We start from the raw sequence: 21062 nt of genomic DNA, 5'->3' as shown, positions 1-21062 counted from the left end.
GTGTCTTGTGTCCAGCATGTAGCATGTGTCTTGTGTCCAGCATGTAGCATGTGTCTTGTGTCCAGCATGTAGCATGTGTCTTGTGTCCAGCATGTAGCATGTGTCCAGCATCTGTCTTGTGTCCAGCATATGTCTTGTATCCAGAATGTGTCTTGTGTCCAGCATGTGTCTTGTATCCAGAATGTGTCTTGTGTCCAGCATGTGTCTTGTATCCAGGATGTGCTGTGTGTCCAGTACGTGTCTTGTGTCCAGAATGTGTCTTGTATCCAAGGATGTGCATTGTGTCCAGCAAAGAATACAAGGTCATTTAACATAAACCCATAGGGCCAAGAAATGCCGTAAAAGAAACTGTAAGACGTACAGCCTCAAAGACAGTGCCCTAACTTGACAGTTCACCAAACACTTGGTGCTACATCTGATGTGAACAAAGTTAGATCTATGTAGCCAGGACGCTGTTCTATGACATTCTACCCGAGCGGGAATGCAGACGAGGCTAGAGAGATACATTGTCTTTCAAACTTTTCAAAAATAAATATATCAATATGATTGATTATTGAAGTTTACTGTCATATGGTAAAAAAACAACAACTTGTTGCTCAATGGTAAAATATTATCCAATGGATCTTCAATAACAAAGTTTAAAAAAAAAGAAGTCACTTGTTTAACACTTCACGTTTGCAGTGAGAGCTTTAAATAGACCAAATAGTGTGTTAAGATTGATTCGTAAGCTTATACTTTTGTTGCATTGAGTGTGTGCGTCTGTGTGTGCAAATGTGTGAGGGAGGGGGATAAACACACACACACACACAAATAAGACAAAAAGAACTATTCTTAAGTTGTAAAGTTATAATCACTAGAGTCCTTTGAACGGACTTAAAGCCCTAGCAGAATTTTGTCTTATTTCTTAGAACATTTTTTTTTCTCTATCATTCGCCCACCTCCCCCCCCCCCCCTGGCACTTTTGTTTTCTTTCTACCCGCCCCCCCCCCCATTTCAAGAAAGTTTGTTTATGGTTCAGAAAACTTAAGACTTTACAAACAGTCGTAGTTGTGTGTCTTGTTTCGACCAATGAAACAAGAGTGCACAAATGAGCAGACAACAGTAAAGGTTAAAAAGTCTCACAAAACAAAGCGAAACAAAACTGAAAATTCCGAAAAAAAAAAAAAAAAAAAAAAACAGACTCTGAAACTTAAAAAACGTTATTCTTTGATGTCATGATGTCATTACAATTACATCAAGTTAAAATTCACCAGTAACAAATATAATAATAATAACATATTGTCAGAAAAGCTATGCTATTCAATTTTCAAACTTTTTAAAATAAATAAAACATGTTGACACTTCAATTAAAATTACAATGACAACATGGCAATGAAATTGGCCTTTAAGATAAAAGGAAATTTCCAGCCAACAAAAACTGTAGCTCTTATTGCAGCCCCCATGAAATATTCATGAGACAGATATTGAAAGCGAGTCTGTAGATTGTACAAGAGATGAAGTCTTTTCCAAGTGTAACAATCCATGGAACTAGACATCAACAAGGTGTTTGTCTCCGGGCGGTCACCAAGGGCGCTATTGACATGACCTTAACGCGTTGGAACGTAATGAAAAGGAAAGAGTGTTGACTGGCCAAGACAAAAGGGGGTTGGAAAATAACGTACCACAAGATTGGAAAAAGAGAAGGGGGAGGGGGGCCAAGCGTTTTCTTTGTAATAGAATGGTACCAACGTTTCCGTCAATAAATAGTGCTGGGAGGGGAGAGGGGTGTGAAAAGATGTAGGTGCTGGGGGGAATAGCACCCCTCACCCAACCAATCTTTGATTTTGTGAGCCGCTATTTACCTGACATTAAGCGCCAGCTGGGCTGCTAGACTCTGGCCGTGGACACGCCGATGATAGACCAAAGCGCCCACCTGTACGTTGATACGATGTATGCTATGGAACCCACCTTCGGCCATTGTTTTTAAACCCCCATCTAAGCTAAATCGCTTCAATTCTTTTTTTTTACCTAATGACGTAAAACTCAAAAAGAGGGTAGGGGAGAGAGGGAGCCGAAAAAAAAACGTTGCCTCATTGCGAGAATATTCTTCCAATATACACAAACTTTTTCTGTTGTTTTGCTTTCCACGAAAAAAATCTTTTAACAAATTGCTCTCTTAATGAATGAAGAATAAGCAGGCTTAGTTGATAAGCTCCAAGCAAAGCCACAGCAGACTTTGTACACTTGTACAGCTAAAAAAAGATGTTTCCCAAAACGCACAAATTTCTGACTATCCCTTTAACACTAGCTTGAATTCATTAAATTCCTTTACATTCCTTAAATGTTAGCAGTTATGTCCCTCTAAATTCCCTCGGTTAGTTGAGACCAATTTCGTAACAGGATTTGAATCAAGGTGTTATTGTTTTGTAACTCAAAAGCAAAATATATAATTGCGGCCGCCTGGTCGTGTGGCATGATATTCGGAGGTATTCAGGATGGTCACGAGTTCAAACCCTGCAGGAGGTCTGGGCTAGCTCGTAATATGACTGAAATAACCGTAAAACCTCCAGAAAACAAAGCGATTTTTTGTTGCTTTGTTTGTGTAGAGACTGAATATTTTTTTAGACAAGAGTAAGAAAGGCAAACACACACAGCACGGTACTTACCATTGCCATGGAGACCTGGCGGGCAAAAGACAACATGTCTGCAGGAGTGACCACCCCATTTTCTATCTCACCACAATCCTGGACCATGGCGTATGTAATTTCACTTGTACCATCTGATCTCTTACGCAGATCTCCCTCCAAGCGACATTTTCTGAAAAAAGTAAAACAACATTATGTATGTAACGTGGTCAGTGTCCGGACAGGGCGATGGACACAGGACAGCGGACACAGAGCAATCGACGCAGGGCAGAGGACAGAGGGTAATATAAAACAGGGAAATGGACACAGGGCAATGGACAGGGGCAAAGACCTAGTACATTAGACACTGGATAATGGACACGGTGCAATAAACTCAGGGAATGACCACAGGGCAATGGGCACGATGCTATTGTTACTTGGCAGTGGACACAGAGTAACCAACACAGGACAATGAACACTGGGCAATAGACACGGGGCTACGAACACAGGGCAACGGACAAAGGGTAACGGACACATAGCAACGAACACAAGTGAACTCATGCAGTCGACTACGATAAAAACTATTTCTACCCACCAAATTAAAGTCATTAACCGTTGTTTAAATTTGGCCTGGAACGCTTTTGTTTATCTATGCCGACAGAGGTCAGCTTAACCTTCAGGAAGCTACATGCTTTTAACCCTGACGCGTGTTCAATTAATTGAATCATTAATATAGACAATGCATTACAGTAAAATAAAAATATAATTAAATTTTATATCTCAAGATCATTAATTGAAAGGCTATTTGACAAACAGTTTGAGGAACAGGTTTAATTGAAGTGTAGATTTAGAAAAAAAAATTAAATAAGAAAACAGCTGTTTAAAACATGGCTAAGGTAATAAAAAAAGCAAATAAAAGAGAAACAATACAAGAAAGTCAGTGATTCTCACGTTACGAAAGAAACTGATATGCTTTTATTTGATGTATGTCAAAAATGTGAATAAAAGAAGGAATCACTTAGGTCTATCTAAGGCCTCCTTCAGAAAACAACTAGAACTATACAAGAACAAAACGAGCAGAAGAGAGACACACAGATATTACAAACATTTCAATAGCTTTCATTAAAACAACTCCAGAGTGAGGGCACAAGAGACTCAAACGGTTCCTTTTCAAAGAACTGAACGAAGTACATGTCTATTTTTAGCCAAACTAAGAGCAAGGAATTCCCCGAAGTGTCAAGATCCGGAAGTCGTCAAGTCCTAAGTAGGCTTAGAGAACGACCTGAGATTGTGTCTAAAAATACATGACAAATGAAACTTTGAATGGTTCGGATATCACGAGATACGTGATCAAGATTTAGGTTGACGCTAAAGTACATATTTAATCATCTTATTTGGGAGCAACAGTTTGGGACCCAACGCGCTAGACTGGCATGCAATGAAGGTATGCAGAAGTGTCAAAGGTCAGCCCTCGTGCATGCATGGGATTGTTATAAAGGTTTTAAATAAGCGCTTTCTTGGTCTTCATCTGACGTCAGGATTGTGGCGTCTGCAAATAGTCAGGTGGGGGGCTAACCAAAAAAAAAAAAAAAAAACGGTGGCAGCAGATGAAAGAGAGGGAGAGTGAGAGAAAAAGAGAGCGAGAGAGAGAAAGAGAGAGAGAGGGGAGAAAGAGAGAGAGAGAAAAAGAGAGAGAGGGGAGAAAAAGAGAGAGAGAGAAAAAGAGAGAGAGGGGAGAAAGAGAGAGGGGGAGAGAGGCGCTCTAGGAGTTAATTGGCTCATTAAAATCCAGCTTATGGAGCTTCTGTTTGGCGCTAATGGTTTGGGTCAGATTGGATAAGGTGGGGGGGGGGGGTAAGGAAGAGAATGGTATGACCAATGGGGATTTGTGTTTGATCCAAATAGCCGTTGAAACTGAACGTTTCGAGAAGAATCAGAGAGTTGTGGAAAAGTTAAGGCAGTCACGTGGTCACTGCCTAGCTATAATTTACAATAGAACTTTTCAGGCATACTTTACAGCTAAACTTTACATCCAAACTTTACATCCATACTTTTCAGCCATTCACCACAGCTATATTTTACAGCTATACTTTTCAGGAATACTTTTCAGACCTACTTTACAACAGTACTTTTCAGACCTACTGTACAGCCACACTTTACAAACATACATTACAGCCACACTTTTTAGACCCAGCCATACAGACAGAGTTTTTCAAGGATACCATAACAGATACTGACCAGATGCTAATCCACTTACTTCAAAAAATTTTGCAAATTTCCGTAAGGCACATACTCCATGACCAGGGCGATGGGCTCGGTCAAGGTGCATGCGCCAATCAAGCAGACAATATTCGGGTGGTTGCCTATCCGCTTCATGAGATGGATCTCAGCCACGAGGTCCTCCTTGTAGGATATAGGAGCGCCCTCTGTGAACAGACACAACAAATACATGGCGTTAAATGCATTCTGGGTAGCAACGTTCAGAATAATAAAATATCAGACAAACTGAATTACGTCATCAACCGATTGGCGGAAGTGAAAAATTGACACAACTACAAATTAGTGTCAAACTACACTGCTTCAACAAGCAAAATATAAAAACTCCTTTTAAAAAAAAAACATAACAAATTTTATCTAAAGGAAAGAACTCCGTCCTTAAAACTATATCTATCAATAATGTAGAAGTAATTTCCCTTATTCGATGTCAAACAAAAATTTAATTACCAATAATTAATTGACTAATTGAGAATCTTATTGATTCATGTTTTGTTAGGTACAATAAATAATTCTTTAAAGTAATAACTTAATCGGAGAAAGCATGAGGGAGAAATGGCGTTAACAATTATTTAAGGGGACTAAACCCAATACATATATAGCCATATATGTGAATACTGAAGTATTCCCTTGTTGCTTTTAAACAAAATAATTTATTGGAGCAGAGTCGAGAGTATGTTCATCGGCTAGGAGAATGTTCAGGTTTTTGAGAAAGATGTTTTTTGCTTTCACATTGTGAGGGTGGTAGGTTAATATCAATTTGGGCCTCTCATCATTGCTAGATGTCGTTTTTTTTCTTGAAAGCTTGTTCTCTTTTAAGATTCTCCACTCGCGATAAGGCTTTGTCTAAAATAGCTTGAGGGTAGCCACGACGCCAGAAAAACTCTATCATTTCAGTGGCTTTTTCAGTGAAGTCATTGTCATCTTGGCAAAGGCAAACGACAAAAACACCAGTCTGCAGATCAAACTTAATTACATGTCAGGCACCCTCCAACCTAACGGGATCAACAACCAGCATACTTTTATTTAATACGCGATGGGCACTAACACTACGGCACCCCCTTTTCCCATTCATCTTTGCCTGACATCTCCGCCCCCTTCCGTTTTCCCGCGCTTTTACACCAGCGTAGATCATGTCTTTCTGCCTCGATAGAGAACAACATTGGACAGATAAGTTCACTTAAGACTATTTTGTGTTAATTGTTTTCTATTTTTTGTTTGTTTTGTAGCTGATGAAGGCCTCGTGGCCCAAACGTCCTTTGTTTTACTTGGTCCGGCAGGGTTACATATATGCATGTTTTTCGTATTTTCTAACTAAATAAAAGGAAGGATGAATAAAATAATAAAACGTGAGTTTGTGTTACAAGAAGTGTAGCTTAGACATTTGATGTGACAGTGCTCGAAAGTACACAATGATTATACCTCGTACACCTTTCACACGGACCTGATCAGCGCAATTCCGAACACCAGAAACATTTCAAATAGCTAGATAATTATATTTATCTCTCATATATGGAAATATCTAAGTTTGACTTTGACGACAAGACGATAGCGGCGATACAAATGAGAAGTGTACTATAACATAGACGATAAACTAAAGAACTAAATACTTCTCCCATATGTATATTTCTATCTATATATTACTTTAAAAATTTTGTCCCTATTTTTTCTGGCGTTTGCAAGGTGATGTCTCATAAAAAAAGTAAATAAATAACCAATTTTAATTTTATATTAAAAAACAACAACAATATTTTCGTTGCAAAAAAAACCCACCACGTGACTTTGTTTCTTGCCCTTTCCTGTGTAAGCTAGAACCCTCCTGCCTAGGTGTAAGTATACCGGAACAACGCTGTGCAAACCAAACAGAGTGAGGTCCCTTGTACAACCTGCATCCCTCATGGGGCCTGCACGCCAACAGCTGAACCTATAAACACAGGGATGCATGGCACCCCGCGGTTGTTGACCAGGAGGATATTAGACTTTATTTCATCCACGACAGGGGTGGCACTTGCTAGTGTGTCTGGGGGAGGGAGTTTGGAAAAACAATGGGGGGAGGCACATTAACAGAACTAAAAGGATGTTTCTAGATTTTGATATATTTATGTAGTATTAAGCTGAAAGGTTGAAGGGAAGAGTGTAATGTTTTAGCGTGACTAGTGTTAGAGAATTGGTGTAAGTGAGATTAGCGTGACTAGTGTTAGAGAATTGGTGTAAGTGAGATTAGCGTGACTAGTGTTAGAGAATTGGTGTAAGTGAGATTAGCGTGACTAGTGTTAGAGAATTGGTGTAAGTGAGATTAGCGTGACTAGTGTTAGAGAATTGGTGTTAAAGAGATTAGCGTGACTGGTGTTAGAGAATTGGTGTTAGAGAGATTAGCGTGACTGGTGTTGGATAATTGGTGTTAGAGAGATTAGCGTGACTGGTGTTAGAGAATTGGTGTTAGAGAGATTAGCGTGACTTGTGTTAGAGAATTGGTGTAAGTGAGATTAGCGTGACTGGTGTTAGAGAATTGCTGTTAGAGAGATTAGCGTGACTGGTGTTAGCATGGTGTTTAACAAAGTGTTTGTGTTTTTAAAATCAGCTTTAATAGTTAAAAAATCAGGTGTCCACTTATCATGGCGTCTACAAGTGACCACTTACTTTCACTAATCAGTTAAATCTGCCCCCCCCCCCTTTTCCAAATAAAGACACAGGTCGTCCTTATAGATCTGGGTTTCCTGCTACAGCTATAGACATGGCAGATACACACAAAAAGGAGAAAGTGGGAGTTAAAAAAAAAAGAAATCAAATGATGTCAGTGGGAGGAGTATTTTTTTTTTATGATGTAACTCTAGACACTAATTGACAGGGCGAGGATGTATTAGAAACTCTAACTGGCATAACGATGTAGAGTAAGGCTTGGAATCAGCGGTGCAGAGAGAGAGAGAAGGGGGGGGAGGGAGAATGAAAGAGAGAGAGAGAGAGAGTTGTATAGACCTAAGTAATATTTAACAGTTAAGAGAGAGAGAGAGAGAGAGAGAAAGCGAAAGCTATATATGTCTATACATTAAGTACCCGACATTAAGTGTCTGACATCAGTTGGGAAAAAGTAAAGGCGGTTAGTCGTTATGCTGGCCAAATGACACCCTCGTTAACCGTGGGCCACAGACCTTTCTATCATCTGTCCTATAGACAGCATGCTCTGAAATGGGAGCATTATTTGACTGACTATAACAAGTACTCACTAAACACTGACTAGATAAAGTCATGATGCGTTTAAAATCAATAGATAACTTTCTTTTGTTTAGAAATGTTCCATTTCAAATGAATAATTATGTCGTAATATCATGCCCTACTGTCTAACTCTAAAACATTGTAGACCGTAGAACTAACAAAACAAAAACATTTTTAAAATGTATTTTTTTAAAGACAATACCTCCGTTATTACACTTCAAATATAATAAAACTAGTCGACCGGCGGCGTAGCATACGCCGCTATTTTGCAGGGTCGGTCTTAGGCCACTGCAACCTATGTGACCGAAGGATCCGCACTTTCATGCAAACCGCGCTAATTCAAGGTGTATAAATTATTAAATTAAACCATTTTATAACTTAAAACAGATTTCCCGCGCACTCCTGTCGATTTACCAGGAGCTCCTGGAAATCTCCCGAAATTGCAAAATATACGAAAAAGTCCTTAAAATATACGGAAATACATAGAAAAAATTGTCATTTTAAGGTGTCATTCAATATGGAAAACGTCAATCCTACGCGCTATTAATAAAAACGTCATTATGCATTAGCCGTAATTGTGTAATCAGGTGAAAGAAGCTTCTCGCGCCTCAAACTAATGAAGAATTACTTGATGTCAACAATTCTCAAAGATAGATTGAAACATTTGGTAATTCTTGCTAATGAGCGGTATCTATGTGGGAAACAGAATTATTATGATATACTGTATGACTTTGCTACACGCAAGGCTCGTAAAGTAATTCTGTACGTAGTAAAGAATGAATAAAATGCATAGATGAATTTATTTTCTAATACAAACTCTTAAATTTCACTTATTGTCCGCTTCCCTACCCAAACTTGGCCCCGCGAAATACGTTTCGAATGGGGCCCCACAATGCTTAAGTCCGGCCCTGCTATTTAGTGTTTGTAAAATGTTTCACATGTTTCGGATGTTCCTTCAGTGTTGACGATATTTTACTTCCTAGTCCAAACCTCCCACATGGGATGGGAGCGGGCAGGGTTTGACAGTCCAGAGCGCAGCCATCCGTAGCGAGCTGTGGATAAAACGTGTCCCCCCCCCCCCCCCCGCCGCCCTTTTGTTTTTTTCGTGGGGTGACTATCCGCAGAAATAAGAGAGTGATCTTTGCTTTACTTCTTGTTTGACCTGATTAGGGAAGAAGAGAATTATATATATAGAGAAAATATAGATAGATAATAAACAAGGTTACAAAGACAGTTTATGTGGAAACACAAACTCAAAATCGGTCCCCAGATTTTACCTAGGCAGGTAAAAAGGCAGGTATTAATATTTTCAGAAAGAACATCAGAATTAAATTATATCAAAGACAAATGACAGAGAAGAATGGAGAAAGAAGGTTGACAGATCTTGTGTGGTGCCCCAGCGGTCCAGCAGAAAAAAGGATAGGTGAAAGTGAATGTGAAAATAAATGCGAACCTAATTGATCTAATTGTTTTGTAAAGGGTCAATCTTTTATTTAAATTCTCAAAAAAGAAAAAAACAACATTTTCGTAAAAAAAAATGTAAAAAAAAAATCCTTTAGTTATGTGTATTCTAGTTATTGTACAGCATCGCAGTTCACGAGATAATATTAAAACCTACTTATTAATTACTGTTTTAAATTATGTCCAACTTATATGCATACGAAATAACTTTTTTTTTCTATTAAAAAACAACAACATTATTTTGGGGTAAAAGTGGTAGTTAGTAGGACGTAGCAATACAATGTAAAAAAATATTTCTTAACAAAAAATCTTAAGCCATTTGCATAAATGTGTTAAAAATATGATATACATGGATCTCCCCTACTAATGTGCCTCGCGTATTTGTTACTATTAATAGTGAATAGTTGTAAAAGTGGTGTATTTTTAAGAAAAAACTGCTTGCATAGGTGATTTTAAAAATTAGATTTTTCGCTTTTAGAAAAGAAAAAGTAGCCGTTGCATCAGAACTTTGAATGGACTAAAATATTATGATGTCATATTTTCACTATCTGACAGACGGGCAGAAATTTTACACAAAACTAATAGCGTCTTTTCCCCTTTCGGGGGCCGCTAAAAATTTAAAAAAAAAATGTGTTTGATTAATTCGTTTGATTAAATCGTTGTTTCGAACCCGTAACACCGTCAGCTGCTAGAACTTACGCATTTTTTTATTCGGCCAACGAGTAGGGTTAATACTATTGCCATTATTTATTGGTATGTTCATTATGTGGACATCTAGATCTAACACTGGCACTTTTAATCTCTAACTCACAAGATGTAGTCTAGATCTTTGTCTATATCTCGACTCTAAATATAATCTGTATTAGATTGACATACAAATATAAGCAACGCTTATACACTTCCAGAAAATTGTAATGACTTTAAATTTTCTGTTATCGCATAATTATGGTAATACGGCTGACTACGCCATGTTGGCTCTAGACCTAGATATAGTCTCCAGCCAAATTTACATTTATTTATTTTTTTGACTTTTAAATTGAAACGGTCAAACTAGAGTTTTCCCCGTGTGGCCAACGCGCTAGTAATTCTTTTCTCAGCGATATACATCAACTGTTTAATTTCTAGGAAAATCGTTAATGGTACATGCATCCAGGTTTCTGCAGGTTCCAAGAAGATGTCACTTGAATAGAGGTATTGTTAAAAGGGGAGTGGGAATATACTAATTTAACCTTCTGTGTTGAACAGATAGCTTATGAAGGTCACATCTAAAATACTTCATGACTAGGTTAGTATCTTACAGCCTCTTACACAAAGTTGTTCTCATGACAGATTACATATTTTCCTTACACATCCTAGCCGCACCTTATCTACGCTGTTATGTAGACGAGTACCAGACCAATGGCTTATCCATCATTACTTTCTGATTTAAAAATAACTTCAATACAAAAAAAAAAAAGGCCAGAATTTAAAAAAAAAAAAAGGCCAGAATTAAAAAAAAAAAAGGTGTTAAAAAAAAACAACTAAACTAAATAAAGAGTGGCAGACGTAAAGGCCATCATTTTGTTCTCTTCCAAGATTTTTTTCTCTCACCTCCTGAAGTGGTTTGTCTAGATTCCAGACGTAGCAAATGTAGGTCACATCGTAGCTTGCTATTAGCAGGTAGCTACACTTTTTACTTTCTCTCTGTTTTTTTGTCTTTTTTTTAAACGCATCCTGAGTCATGGAGCAGCAATGTCAACTTTCTCGGGTAACTACGGAGTATCTTGTCATACGTGGCTTGTCTCAATGTGGCACCAAAATGTCAGAGCACTTAGCACTAGGTGGCGCGCATGGCTACATGTTTGGTACATGGAAAATGTGTGGCTCGAACATTTTGTATCTGTATGTGTGTGTGTGTGTGTATCTGCGTGTGTGTGTGTGTGTGTGTATCGACACTATTCAGGGTATGTCGTGCCAAAATAAAAACCCACCACGTGGCACAAAGCACCATCTTGCACATGTAGCACATAGCATCGTATAGCACATTTTTGAATTGTGTGACACATAGCACTATGTGGACAGAACACTTTTGCCACATACCACGTGTGGCGTATGGCAGGGTGTGGTACATTGCCCCGTGTTGCATACTTTAAGTGTGGTAGTGTATACATAAAGAGCATTTTAAAGCATTTGTTTCATTGTTCCCCAAAGTCAACTTATTTCTAATATGCCTTGCGTCATTTCCACAAAACCAATCCTAATAGCATTCATAAGTTAGCTCTAGTCTTGTTGTTTTCTAGAGAGAGCAAGGAATAGTGTACTTTGTAACACTGTCAAAAAAAAACAACAAAAAAAAAACAACTAGATCCTAATAGCATTGAAAAGATACATCTCGATCTATTGTCATTTCGCTACATTTAAAAGTGAACAAAAATGTGAAAAGTGGAGAGATAAACGATGACAATAATTGAATCAATAAAACCAAATTGATACTTCTTATAATTGTATAACAAAATAACAAAATAAATGTAAAAACGGGAAACGGGTTGGGGGCATTCAATTTTGGCCTTCGGAAGATGAAAAAAAAATCAAAAGCAACCACCCCCCCCCCCCCCCAAAAAAAAAGGGGGAGGGGGCGTCACGGTCGAAATACAATATAGACTGAATTGAGAAGCCGAAGAAAAGTCAAACGAAAGACTCTCTTTTATTTTTGGTCGGGGGATAAGTGAAAGTATTACTAAATTAAAATGCCCAAAATATGAGTGCGTGTATGTGTAGGTACGCATTATGGAGCGGGTGTTTCCAAATCAAGTCAAAAGTCTATGTCGGAGAAATTATGATACGCATGTTAAAGTAAACAAAATGCTTGTTCCAGAGAGCGAAATAGAGAGAGAGAGATACAGAGAAGACAAGAGCAGGCGGTAAAATCTCATTGTAATAGATACACTCATTCACGGGCTACAAAGTTTGTTATGTTGATAGTTAAAATGTGGCCAGTTTATTAAAATTAAAAATGAAAAAAAAACAAAAGAAGGAGGCCATAAAACAACAACATATAAAGACTAGGAACACATCAACGGGAGTAGCCGGTGTGTACTGCTAGTTGAACCTAATTGCAGAACATTAGTTTAACGTACGAAAATTGTATATAATTTATTTTGCGTGAAATGTGGACAATTTCGAAATCTAAACACATACAGTTTAATTTAAAAAACGAACACTCTAATCGTATATAAAAATAATACGGTTCACTCAAACCATAGGTTAAAAAAAACAACTCAATGTATATTATTGGTTATATATATATCCTAGGGTTGAAAATACAGACAATTATATCATTACAAAATAATATCGGAAGCACTGATTTTTTTCCCCTTCTTCAGAAAATGTGTGAGTAAAAAAAAACAAAAAAAAAAAAACTGGGAAAACCCGATCTGTCAATCATGTCTTTCGCCTAGACTTGATTCTTTCCCTGGTAATGGCACCTGAAGGTCAATGAGTAGCGGGTACTGACGAGGGTAACAAGACGATTTCGTGTCTGAGTGGCAGCCATAGGGGTGACTAAGGGCGCCCTTCCCTCACGCATTCCCAACTCTTGCTACTGTACATATTTCAAAGGTTTTAGTTCAATTCTGTTTCACCTTTCTTTTACGCTACGTAAGAGTCAGACAGCTTTGCTTTCTATAAGTGATATTTGGAAATGATGTTGCTTTCATATGAGTGATGTTTCTTAGTTATGTTTGCTTTATAAAAATGATGTTTATTTATAGAGAAATTTTTTTTTGTTAACCATAGGCATGGAACTCTTCTATACTGCTGACTATTTTAAAACAGATTGAACGTAGCTCACCAAGATAAGAGTTAAAGAAAGGTCAAAGCTCAATCCAATAACAGCCATATAGTTCACCCTTCCACATGGCATATGAGCTATATGTATTTTAAACATATTTAGAATCATAAATTTCTTGATACAATTCAGGTAGACACTAAAATGAATAAACACAGCGTTGTTTGACATCGATTAAAATGAGGGTCTGAAGGAGGCAAGAGATGTATTTATTCAAGATTGTAATTGACTTGAATTTGTTTAACAAGCCCCTAAAAGCTTCAGACACACCAGGTACCCATACCAGATGTCTCTTGCCCTTCGAAAGACCACTAACGGGATTAGACCGAAGCGTACCAAACGTACAAAGATCGTCTGTTTAAAACTAATATAAATTACAGCGAGATAGAAGTGAATAATTCGGGTTTCAATTCACTTGCTGACAGTCATTTCAAGTTGTTACTATTTCCTGTCCACGGCCTTACCCCGATCATGTCACCTCCTAAACACAAATATTGCTTTGACTCTGCCAGTTCAAACTAGTCAAATAGACACATTTTCCTGACACTAGGTCAGTTGTTATTTTCTTTGGTTCCCTGCTCACCGATTGGCTGGAATCGAAATCTTCCCTCGACCTGATTGGGTAACTTGGCATCCTTCTACGTCATCGGGTATTTATTTACCTCACAGACACTCGCTCATCACGCAATGGTATTCCCAAATACTTTTTAATGTCTTTTAGACCCTCCCTCCCTCTCTCCCTCACTCCCTCCCTCCCTCCCTTTTCATTTTTTATCCTTTTATTTTTGTAAAGTATTCAAACCTTTGCACCTTTCTGGCAACAGAGACGCGAAGACATTGGCCCCATTCCAGACTGAACTGCTCGTTTTGTTTGTGAGACTGTATAGTCAACGTAACCCGGGCTCAGGCACTATTTCTGTACAAACAATCTCAGACTAGACCTCACAGATATAAAGATTGTTAGAGAAAGACATTCGAAGAGAGATTCGTGTCTGATTCTAGATCAGCATGTCATTTGTTTTCTAACTGCCTGCTTTTCTAGTCATCTAACTTCTGGTCTATATGTCCATCTAGCTGCTTATCAAGCTAGCTAACTACTTGTATTCATCCCCACTAACTGCTTATCTAGCTGGTCATCTATATACACCACTTTTGATACCTATTTAGCAGTCAATCTAGCTGCTTATCTATCTGTCTTGAATTGGCCTCCTGTCGTAGAACGACTATGGTTCATCTCGAACACTTTTTCATATGGCTGTGAAGCTCTATTTTGGAGACGCACTCCCGTCCACATATATTGCAGGTCAAAGTAGCTTTTGCTTTGGTGGTAGAGGAGCTGGCCATTTTCAGGGTGGCAGGCTTTTCTTCAAGAGCTGAGGCCCATGTTTTCTCGCTGTCCATAGCTTTCTTGGTCACCGACTTTCTCCAGCTAAAGTGGTCTAAGGCTATGTCTTCCCAATGGTCAGTATCAATGTTCACTGATTTTAAATCCCGTTTTATCACATCCACTTAACGGAGGTGGGGGCGACCAATTTTTCTTGAGCCAGATGCAAGTTGCCCGTTCAGAATGATTTTCGGGATGGGATTGCCCTCCATCCGGCGAACATGTCTATATCTGTCTATATGTGCTCCATCCGGCGAACATGTCTATATCTGTCTATATGTCCTCCATCCGGCGAACATGTCTATATCTGTCTATATGTCCTCCATACGGTGAATATGTCTATATCTGTCTATATGTGCTCCATCCGGCGAACATGACTATATCTGTTTATATGTCCTCCATCCGGCGAACATGTCTATATCTGTCTATATGTCCTCCATACGGTGAACATGTCTATATCTGTCTATATGTCCTCCATACGGTGAACATGTCTATATCTGTCTATATGTGCTCCATCCGGCGAACATGTTTATATCTGTCTATATGTCCTCCATCCGGCGAACATGTCTATATCTGTCTATATGTCCTCCATACGGTGAACATGTCTATATCTGTCTATATGTCCTCCATCCGGTGAACATGTCTATATCTGTTAATATGTCCTCCATCCGGTGAACATGTCTATATCTGTTAATATGTCCTCCATCCGGTGAACATGTCTATATCTTTTTATATGTCCTCCATCCGGCGAACATGTCTATATCTGTCTATATGACTGCTTATCTATCTAGCTTCACATCTAGCAGCCCATCTATTTTGCTAGTTAATATACTCTTCTTATTTAGCAGTCCTTCCAGCTGTCCATCTAGTTGCCAACAGAGCTACTTATGTTGCCGCTAATCTAGCTTCTTTCTTAGCACTGACCTGGTCAACTTTTATTTTACAAGGATGCCATCATATGGAACATATGGTTTCAATGGGAAAGAATCGTGTTTGCTGCATTGTTCCACAGCACCTAATTAGCTATCGTTTTTCTTTTTGACTATAAACCCACCCAACTTGTTGCATTATTTTAGAACTAGTATTCGTAATCTGTACCTTAAACATCTGATAGTATCTCTTGAATAAAATCCAGTCATTTGTTGTAAGACTTAAAAATTCTTATGGGAAGACGAATAATAATTTAAAAAAAAAAAAGCCAATAATTTTTTTTAAGTCTGCTTTAAAAAGTGAAAGTAGCTAGGTGCACTTCCGGTACGTTCCAGAACTCTTGTTTACAATCAGATTGAATCATCGCGTTGAAGTAAATGGGAACACAAACTATTCCTGCGCGCCGCCTCCGACAGCGAGACGAAAGGAAATCGCAGGGAGAAATCTTTGGCCCAGACCGACTTGAGACCGAGGGGTTCACCAGACTTGAGGGGAAGCTTCCAAAACGTTGGACACACTGCACACACACACACACACACAAAGGCGATTTCTCGTGTTACCGGTAGATTACAAGACCTGGACACAGCATCAGGCTCATATGTCGTCCGAACTCACCTTTTTTTTTATAGATCTCAATGAAAGAAAGAAAACTGATGAAAAAAAAAAGGGGGGGGGGGGTATATCCACTTTTGTGGACAAAATACACAGACACACACAGAGAGGTATTTAAAAAAAAAAGATATAGGTCATGCTATCAGATGTACACAGTAAGTCAAAGTGCCATCCTTTTCAAAGCTTCATTCTAAAACCTGCTTTAAAAAAACGTGCGGAGTGATGGAACAAGATAAAAAACACAAAGCCACGTGGGAGCAGACGTCTCTAGATGGAATCAACTGGAAAATGTTTTTGTGTCACATTTAAAACTGAACTATATCAAGAAATTATATGGAATTTATTATAAATAGGGGATAAAATCTTTTGAAATTATTAATTATTTTGAAAAGACAAGTGGGGTGTGTGGCTTGGTGGGGGGGGGGGGCGAGAGGGAACAACATTCTACCACACGGAACTCCACGCCAGATATGATGTTGCCTATTTACAAAGATTTTATCTAGTACTCGGTCTGTCTGATACAAAGTTTTTACACATTATTTCTCCCACACCCCTTCTTGGATCAAGTTGAAACTGCATAATTATCGATTGGCATAGACAAGATATGTATGAAGGAAAAAAATTCACCCATTAGTCAATTAATTGCTGGTAATTAATTATTTTGTTTGATACGAACAAGTGAAATCAATCATTCAGTATTCACAGACACGTCTAAATACGTAGAGTTTCGTCCCCTTAGATAATTGAACACGTTATTTCTCCTACACCCATTCTCCCAACATGGCAAATAATTATTTTATTTGATAGCGAATAAGTGTAATAACTTCTACATTATTGAAAGATATAGTTGCAAGTGCAGATTTATTTCCCTTAGATAAGATTTTTTTAGTAAAAAAAAAAAAAGGATTTTTCATATTTTGCTTGTTTTTTTCTGTTTATCTGAATGGGGTATTGTTGGGGAATACTACATTTCAAACTAAACTTATTATTATATTCAAACATTATGGTCAGATAAAGCGTAATGTCTCAAAAAGCAGAAGAAAAAAAAAACGACAACTTGGCGCTCAAAGAACTTGTTAAATAACTTTTTTTTTCTGTAATAAACTCCCCAAGGTACGCGCGTGTGCACATCGCTTGTGGGTGTCGAGATCCGCAAGTCAGAACCATTTTTTTTTAAAGAAAAATAGAAAAATTTCAACACAAATAGACATATCTGTAACATCAGCTGTCTGCCCCACGCGTCCATAGACAAAAGCGTCTTTGTTCCAAGATTGCCTTACCACGCCCTGCCGCTTACAAGCTTAAAGCTAATTAAAATGGAAATAGAACAAGATAGCAGACCTAAAGAAGAAAGACGATTGGAAGAGGGGGAGATGGATCTGCTAGCATGCTAATTAAACCAAATGAGAAAAGAAATGGGGAAATCCTCTTCGCACCTGGATCAAAAGGTGCACGGCCTAGATCGCTGGAAAGGGGAAAATCTCAAATTGGTAGAAAATAGTTGGATTTGTATTCAAAGTTGAAAGGTTAAAAAAACAAAAACTCAGTCTGAACAACGAAAGAAGTTTATCTTTTGGTGAACGTGTTCAAAAGATCAAGAACTGACGAAATTTTAAGAAATTAAACAAAAAAATAAAATTTAAGACTTGAACGTTTTTTTTAAATTCTAAACCTTCTATTTTTAGTTTGGATGAAATTGAAGTGAGTATCGGTGTTCATTTTATAACTATTACATAAAGTAAACAGATCTTAGCAAAACTCTAGCCTAGATAATTATTTTAAACAAATCCTTAGAGTCTAATCCCAGAGTTCACAGTATACACGTACTTCCTGTTTACCCGCCATTTTTTTTTAAATAAACAAAAAACTTACGATACTTATACATGTTAAGAAATATTTAATTTCAAAACATTTTAATTTGGCTAATTACGAACAAAAATTGGCAGTTGAAAAATAAAATTTAGCAATACTTCAATTTAAAAAAAAAAAAAGTTCTACCCGATTAAATGCAACCTTGTGGGTAAGGGAGCTAGAAACAGATCACCTCCAGGTCTCACTGATGCCAGGAACAATCTCAACACGACTTTTGTTAGCTAGTCATTATTCCATCTTAAAAGTCTTTGTATTTAGTAAATCAGTTTTTCTGAATTTAATAACACCCCCCCCCCTCCCCATAGATTGCTTCAGATACTTCCATTTACATAGGAGACTGATATAATATATATTTTTGTTTGTGTAATCAATGTATTAATAAAAGAAAACATGATTTGTTCTAACAACTTTGCAACTTTGGCTTTCTCCTAAATAATGTTTGAATGTGTATCTCTCTATAAAGTTACGCTCGCACAGAGCATTTCACGCTTTAAACTTTTTTTTCTTCTGGTATTTAGTCTTACCGATGTATCACTAGCCTATATATTGTAATACATTTTTCTTTAATTTAAATTATTGAAGATTGTTTAGAAATCGGCGACAAATATTTGTCAAATTGCAAGATTTCCGTTGTACAGAATACGGAAGTATCATTAAACAATCAATTATTAAGAAAAAAAATCAGAGATAAAAGCAACACAAAGAGCACATAACTGCAAATACACTTTAGTATAAAACTCTCAAATGTACATCGGCTCGAGTTTGTTTTATTTTTTTTTAAATTTTGTATGTTTTCCAATAATTTATTTTATCCGTTTCACTCTCAGTGCTCATAACATCGGCTTAAAAACTCTCAAGTTTTCTCCCGTTCACTAATTCATATATTTGTTTCGTGCTAATGCTGTTAGTTTTTGTTTTTATCTTTACCGCAGCACGTGCTGGTAAAAAAAAAAAAGGGGGGGGGGCAAGTTTGCTGGAGAGAAAATACAAAACTAAAAAGTAAGAAAATAAATAATACGCATGCGTGTACAAACAAGACCGGATTCAAACTGTTTGAAGCCCTGAGCAGGAATAGGTTGTATGTTATCTCTACTTCGCAACATTGTTATGTCAGTTAGCCTGCACACCGATTGACTGCGGACGTCTTGTTGTGGATCCTTATACAACCTTCTCATTTGCATGTTTATAGACTAATCTCATACCCACTCACATTTATACATTGATAAACGTAGAACTGTATAATAGAAACCGGTTAATTTTCGCACAATTATGCTTGACTACGTTTAAATAAAGGGGTCGCGACGGCCGAGTGGTTAAACGCTTGGCTTCCGAACCTGGGCTCCTGGGTTCGAACCTCGGTGAAGACTGATATTTTGACTTTAGTTGGGGTAAGTAAAGGCGGTTGGTTGTTGTGCTGGCTACATGACACGCTGCTCGTTAACTGTTGACCATAGAAAACAGATGACCATAACTTCACCTGCCCTACAGATCTCAAGGTCTGAAAGGGAACTTTACTAATTTATACCATCTTCCCTGGGGATGCCCTAATCATGTGTTTAACTTGCAATGGATTAATCCACATGTGCACACATACACACCTATACACATGATACACACAAGTACATGCGTACACATACACATATGTAAACATACACATCTATAAGAATACGCACATAAACATAATTACACACATACGCACATCAATGCTCGAGGAATATGTTGGAATGATTCCAGTCCTTGAAGGTGAGCAAAGATTGAGTTCTGGACTAGGCAGGTGTGTGTGTGTGTGTGTGTGTTCTGTTGTATATGTCTTGTTTGTTTGTTTGTTGGTTTCACATTAAGTTTGTTCCTCCTTTCATCTTAAATCCCCCCTCCCGAAAACATACACACCATTTTTCCCCAATTTAAAAAAAACCACAATATTTTAACCATTTTGTATTCAAAATATTTTTTACACGTATGACAAGTAGAAAACTATTACGACAAGTGTGCTGCATGGCCAAACAACTTTTGAATTTCCAAACAATATCTGCATGGCCAAACAACATTTGAATTTGCAAACAATATCTGCATGGCCAAACAACTTTTGAATTTCCAAACAATATCTGCATGGCCAAACAACATTTGAATTTGCAAACAATATCTGCATGGCCAAACAACATTTGAATTTCCAAACAATATCTGCATGGCCAAACAACATTTGAATTTCCAAACAATATCTGCATGGCCAAACAACATTTGAATTTCCAAACAATATCTGCATGGCCAAACAACATTTGAATTTCCAAACAATATCTGCATGGCCAAACAACATTTGAATTTCCAAACAATATCTGCATGGCCAAACAACATTTGAATTTCCAAACAATATCTGCATGGCCAAACAACATTTGAATTTCCAAACAATATCTGCATGGCCAAACAACTTTTGAATTTCCAAACAATATCTGCATGGCCAAACAATATCTGCATGGCCAAACAACATTTGAATTTCCAAACAATATCTGCATGGCCAAACAACATTTGAATTTGCAAACAATATCTGCATGGCCAAACAACATTTGAATTTCCAAACAATATCTGCATGGCCAAACAACATTTGAATTTCCAAACAATATCTGCATGGCCAAACAACATTTGAATTTCCAAACAATATCTGCATGGCCAAACAACATTTGAATTTCCAAACAATATCTGCATGGCCAAACAACATTTGAATTTCCAAACAATATCTGCATGGCCAAACAACATTTGAATTTGCAAACAATATCTGCATGGCCAAACAACATTTGAATTTCCAAACAATATCTGCATGGCCAAACAACATTTGAATTTCCAAACAATATCTGCATGGCCAAACAACATTTGAATTTCCAAACAATATCTG

At 37.6% G+C, this 21062-nt stretch overlaps 1 protein-coding gene across 1 annotated transcript in view; it reads right to left on the bottom strand.

Moving 5' to 3' along the window:
• LOC106056831 (uncharacterized) overlaps positions 1-21062 on the bottom strand; it is a 143482-nt gene that overhangs the window by 38366 nt on the left and 84054 nt on the right. The window contains exons 14-15 of the mRNA XM_056023960.1: positions 4861-5029; positions 2646-2796 (exon numbers count right to left, since the gene is read on the bottom strand). Coding sequence (XP_055879935.1) covers positions 2646-2796; positions 4861-5029 — 320 coding nt within the window. The remainder of the gene's footprint in view (positions 1-2645; positions 2797-4860; positions 5030-21062) is intronic.

This window comes from Biomphalaria glabrata, chromosome 3, assembly GCF_947242115.1.
Source record: "Biomphalaria glabrata chromosome 3, xgBioGlab47.1, whole genome shotgun sequence".
Classification (NCBI taxonomy): Eukaryota; Metazoa; Mollusca; class Gastropoda; family Planorbidae; genus Biomphalaria; species Biomphalaria glabrata.
The sequence above is the reverse complement of the archived record's forward strand: the minus strand, read 5'-3'. Positions and strand labels throughout refer to the sequence as shown.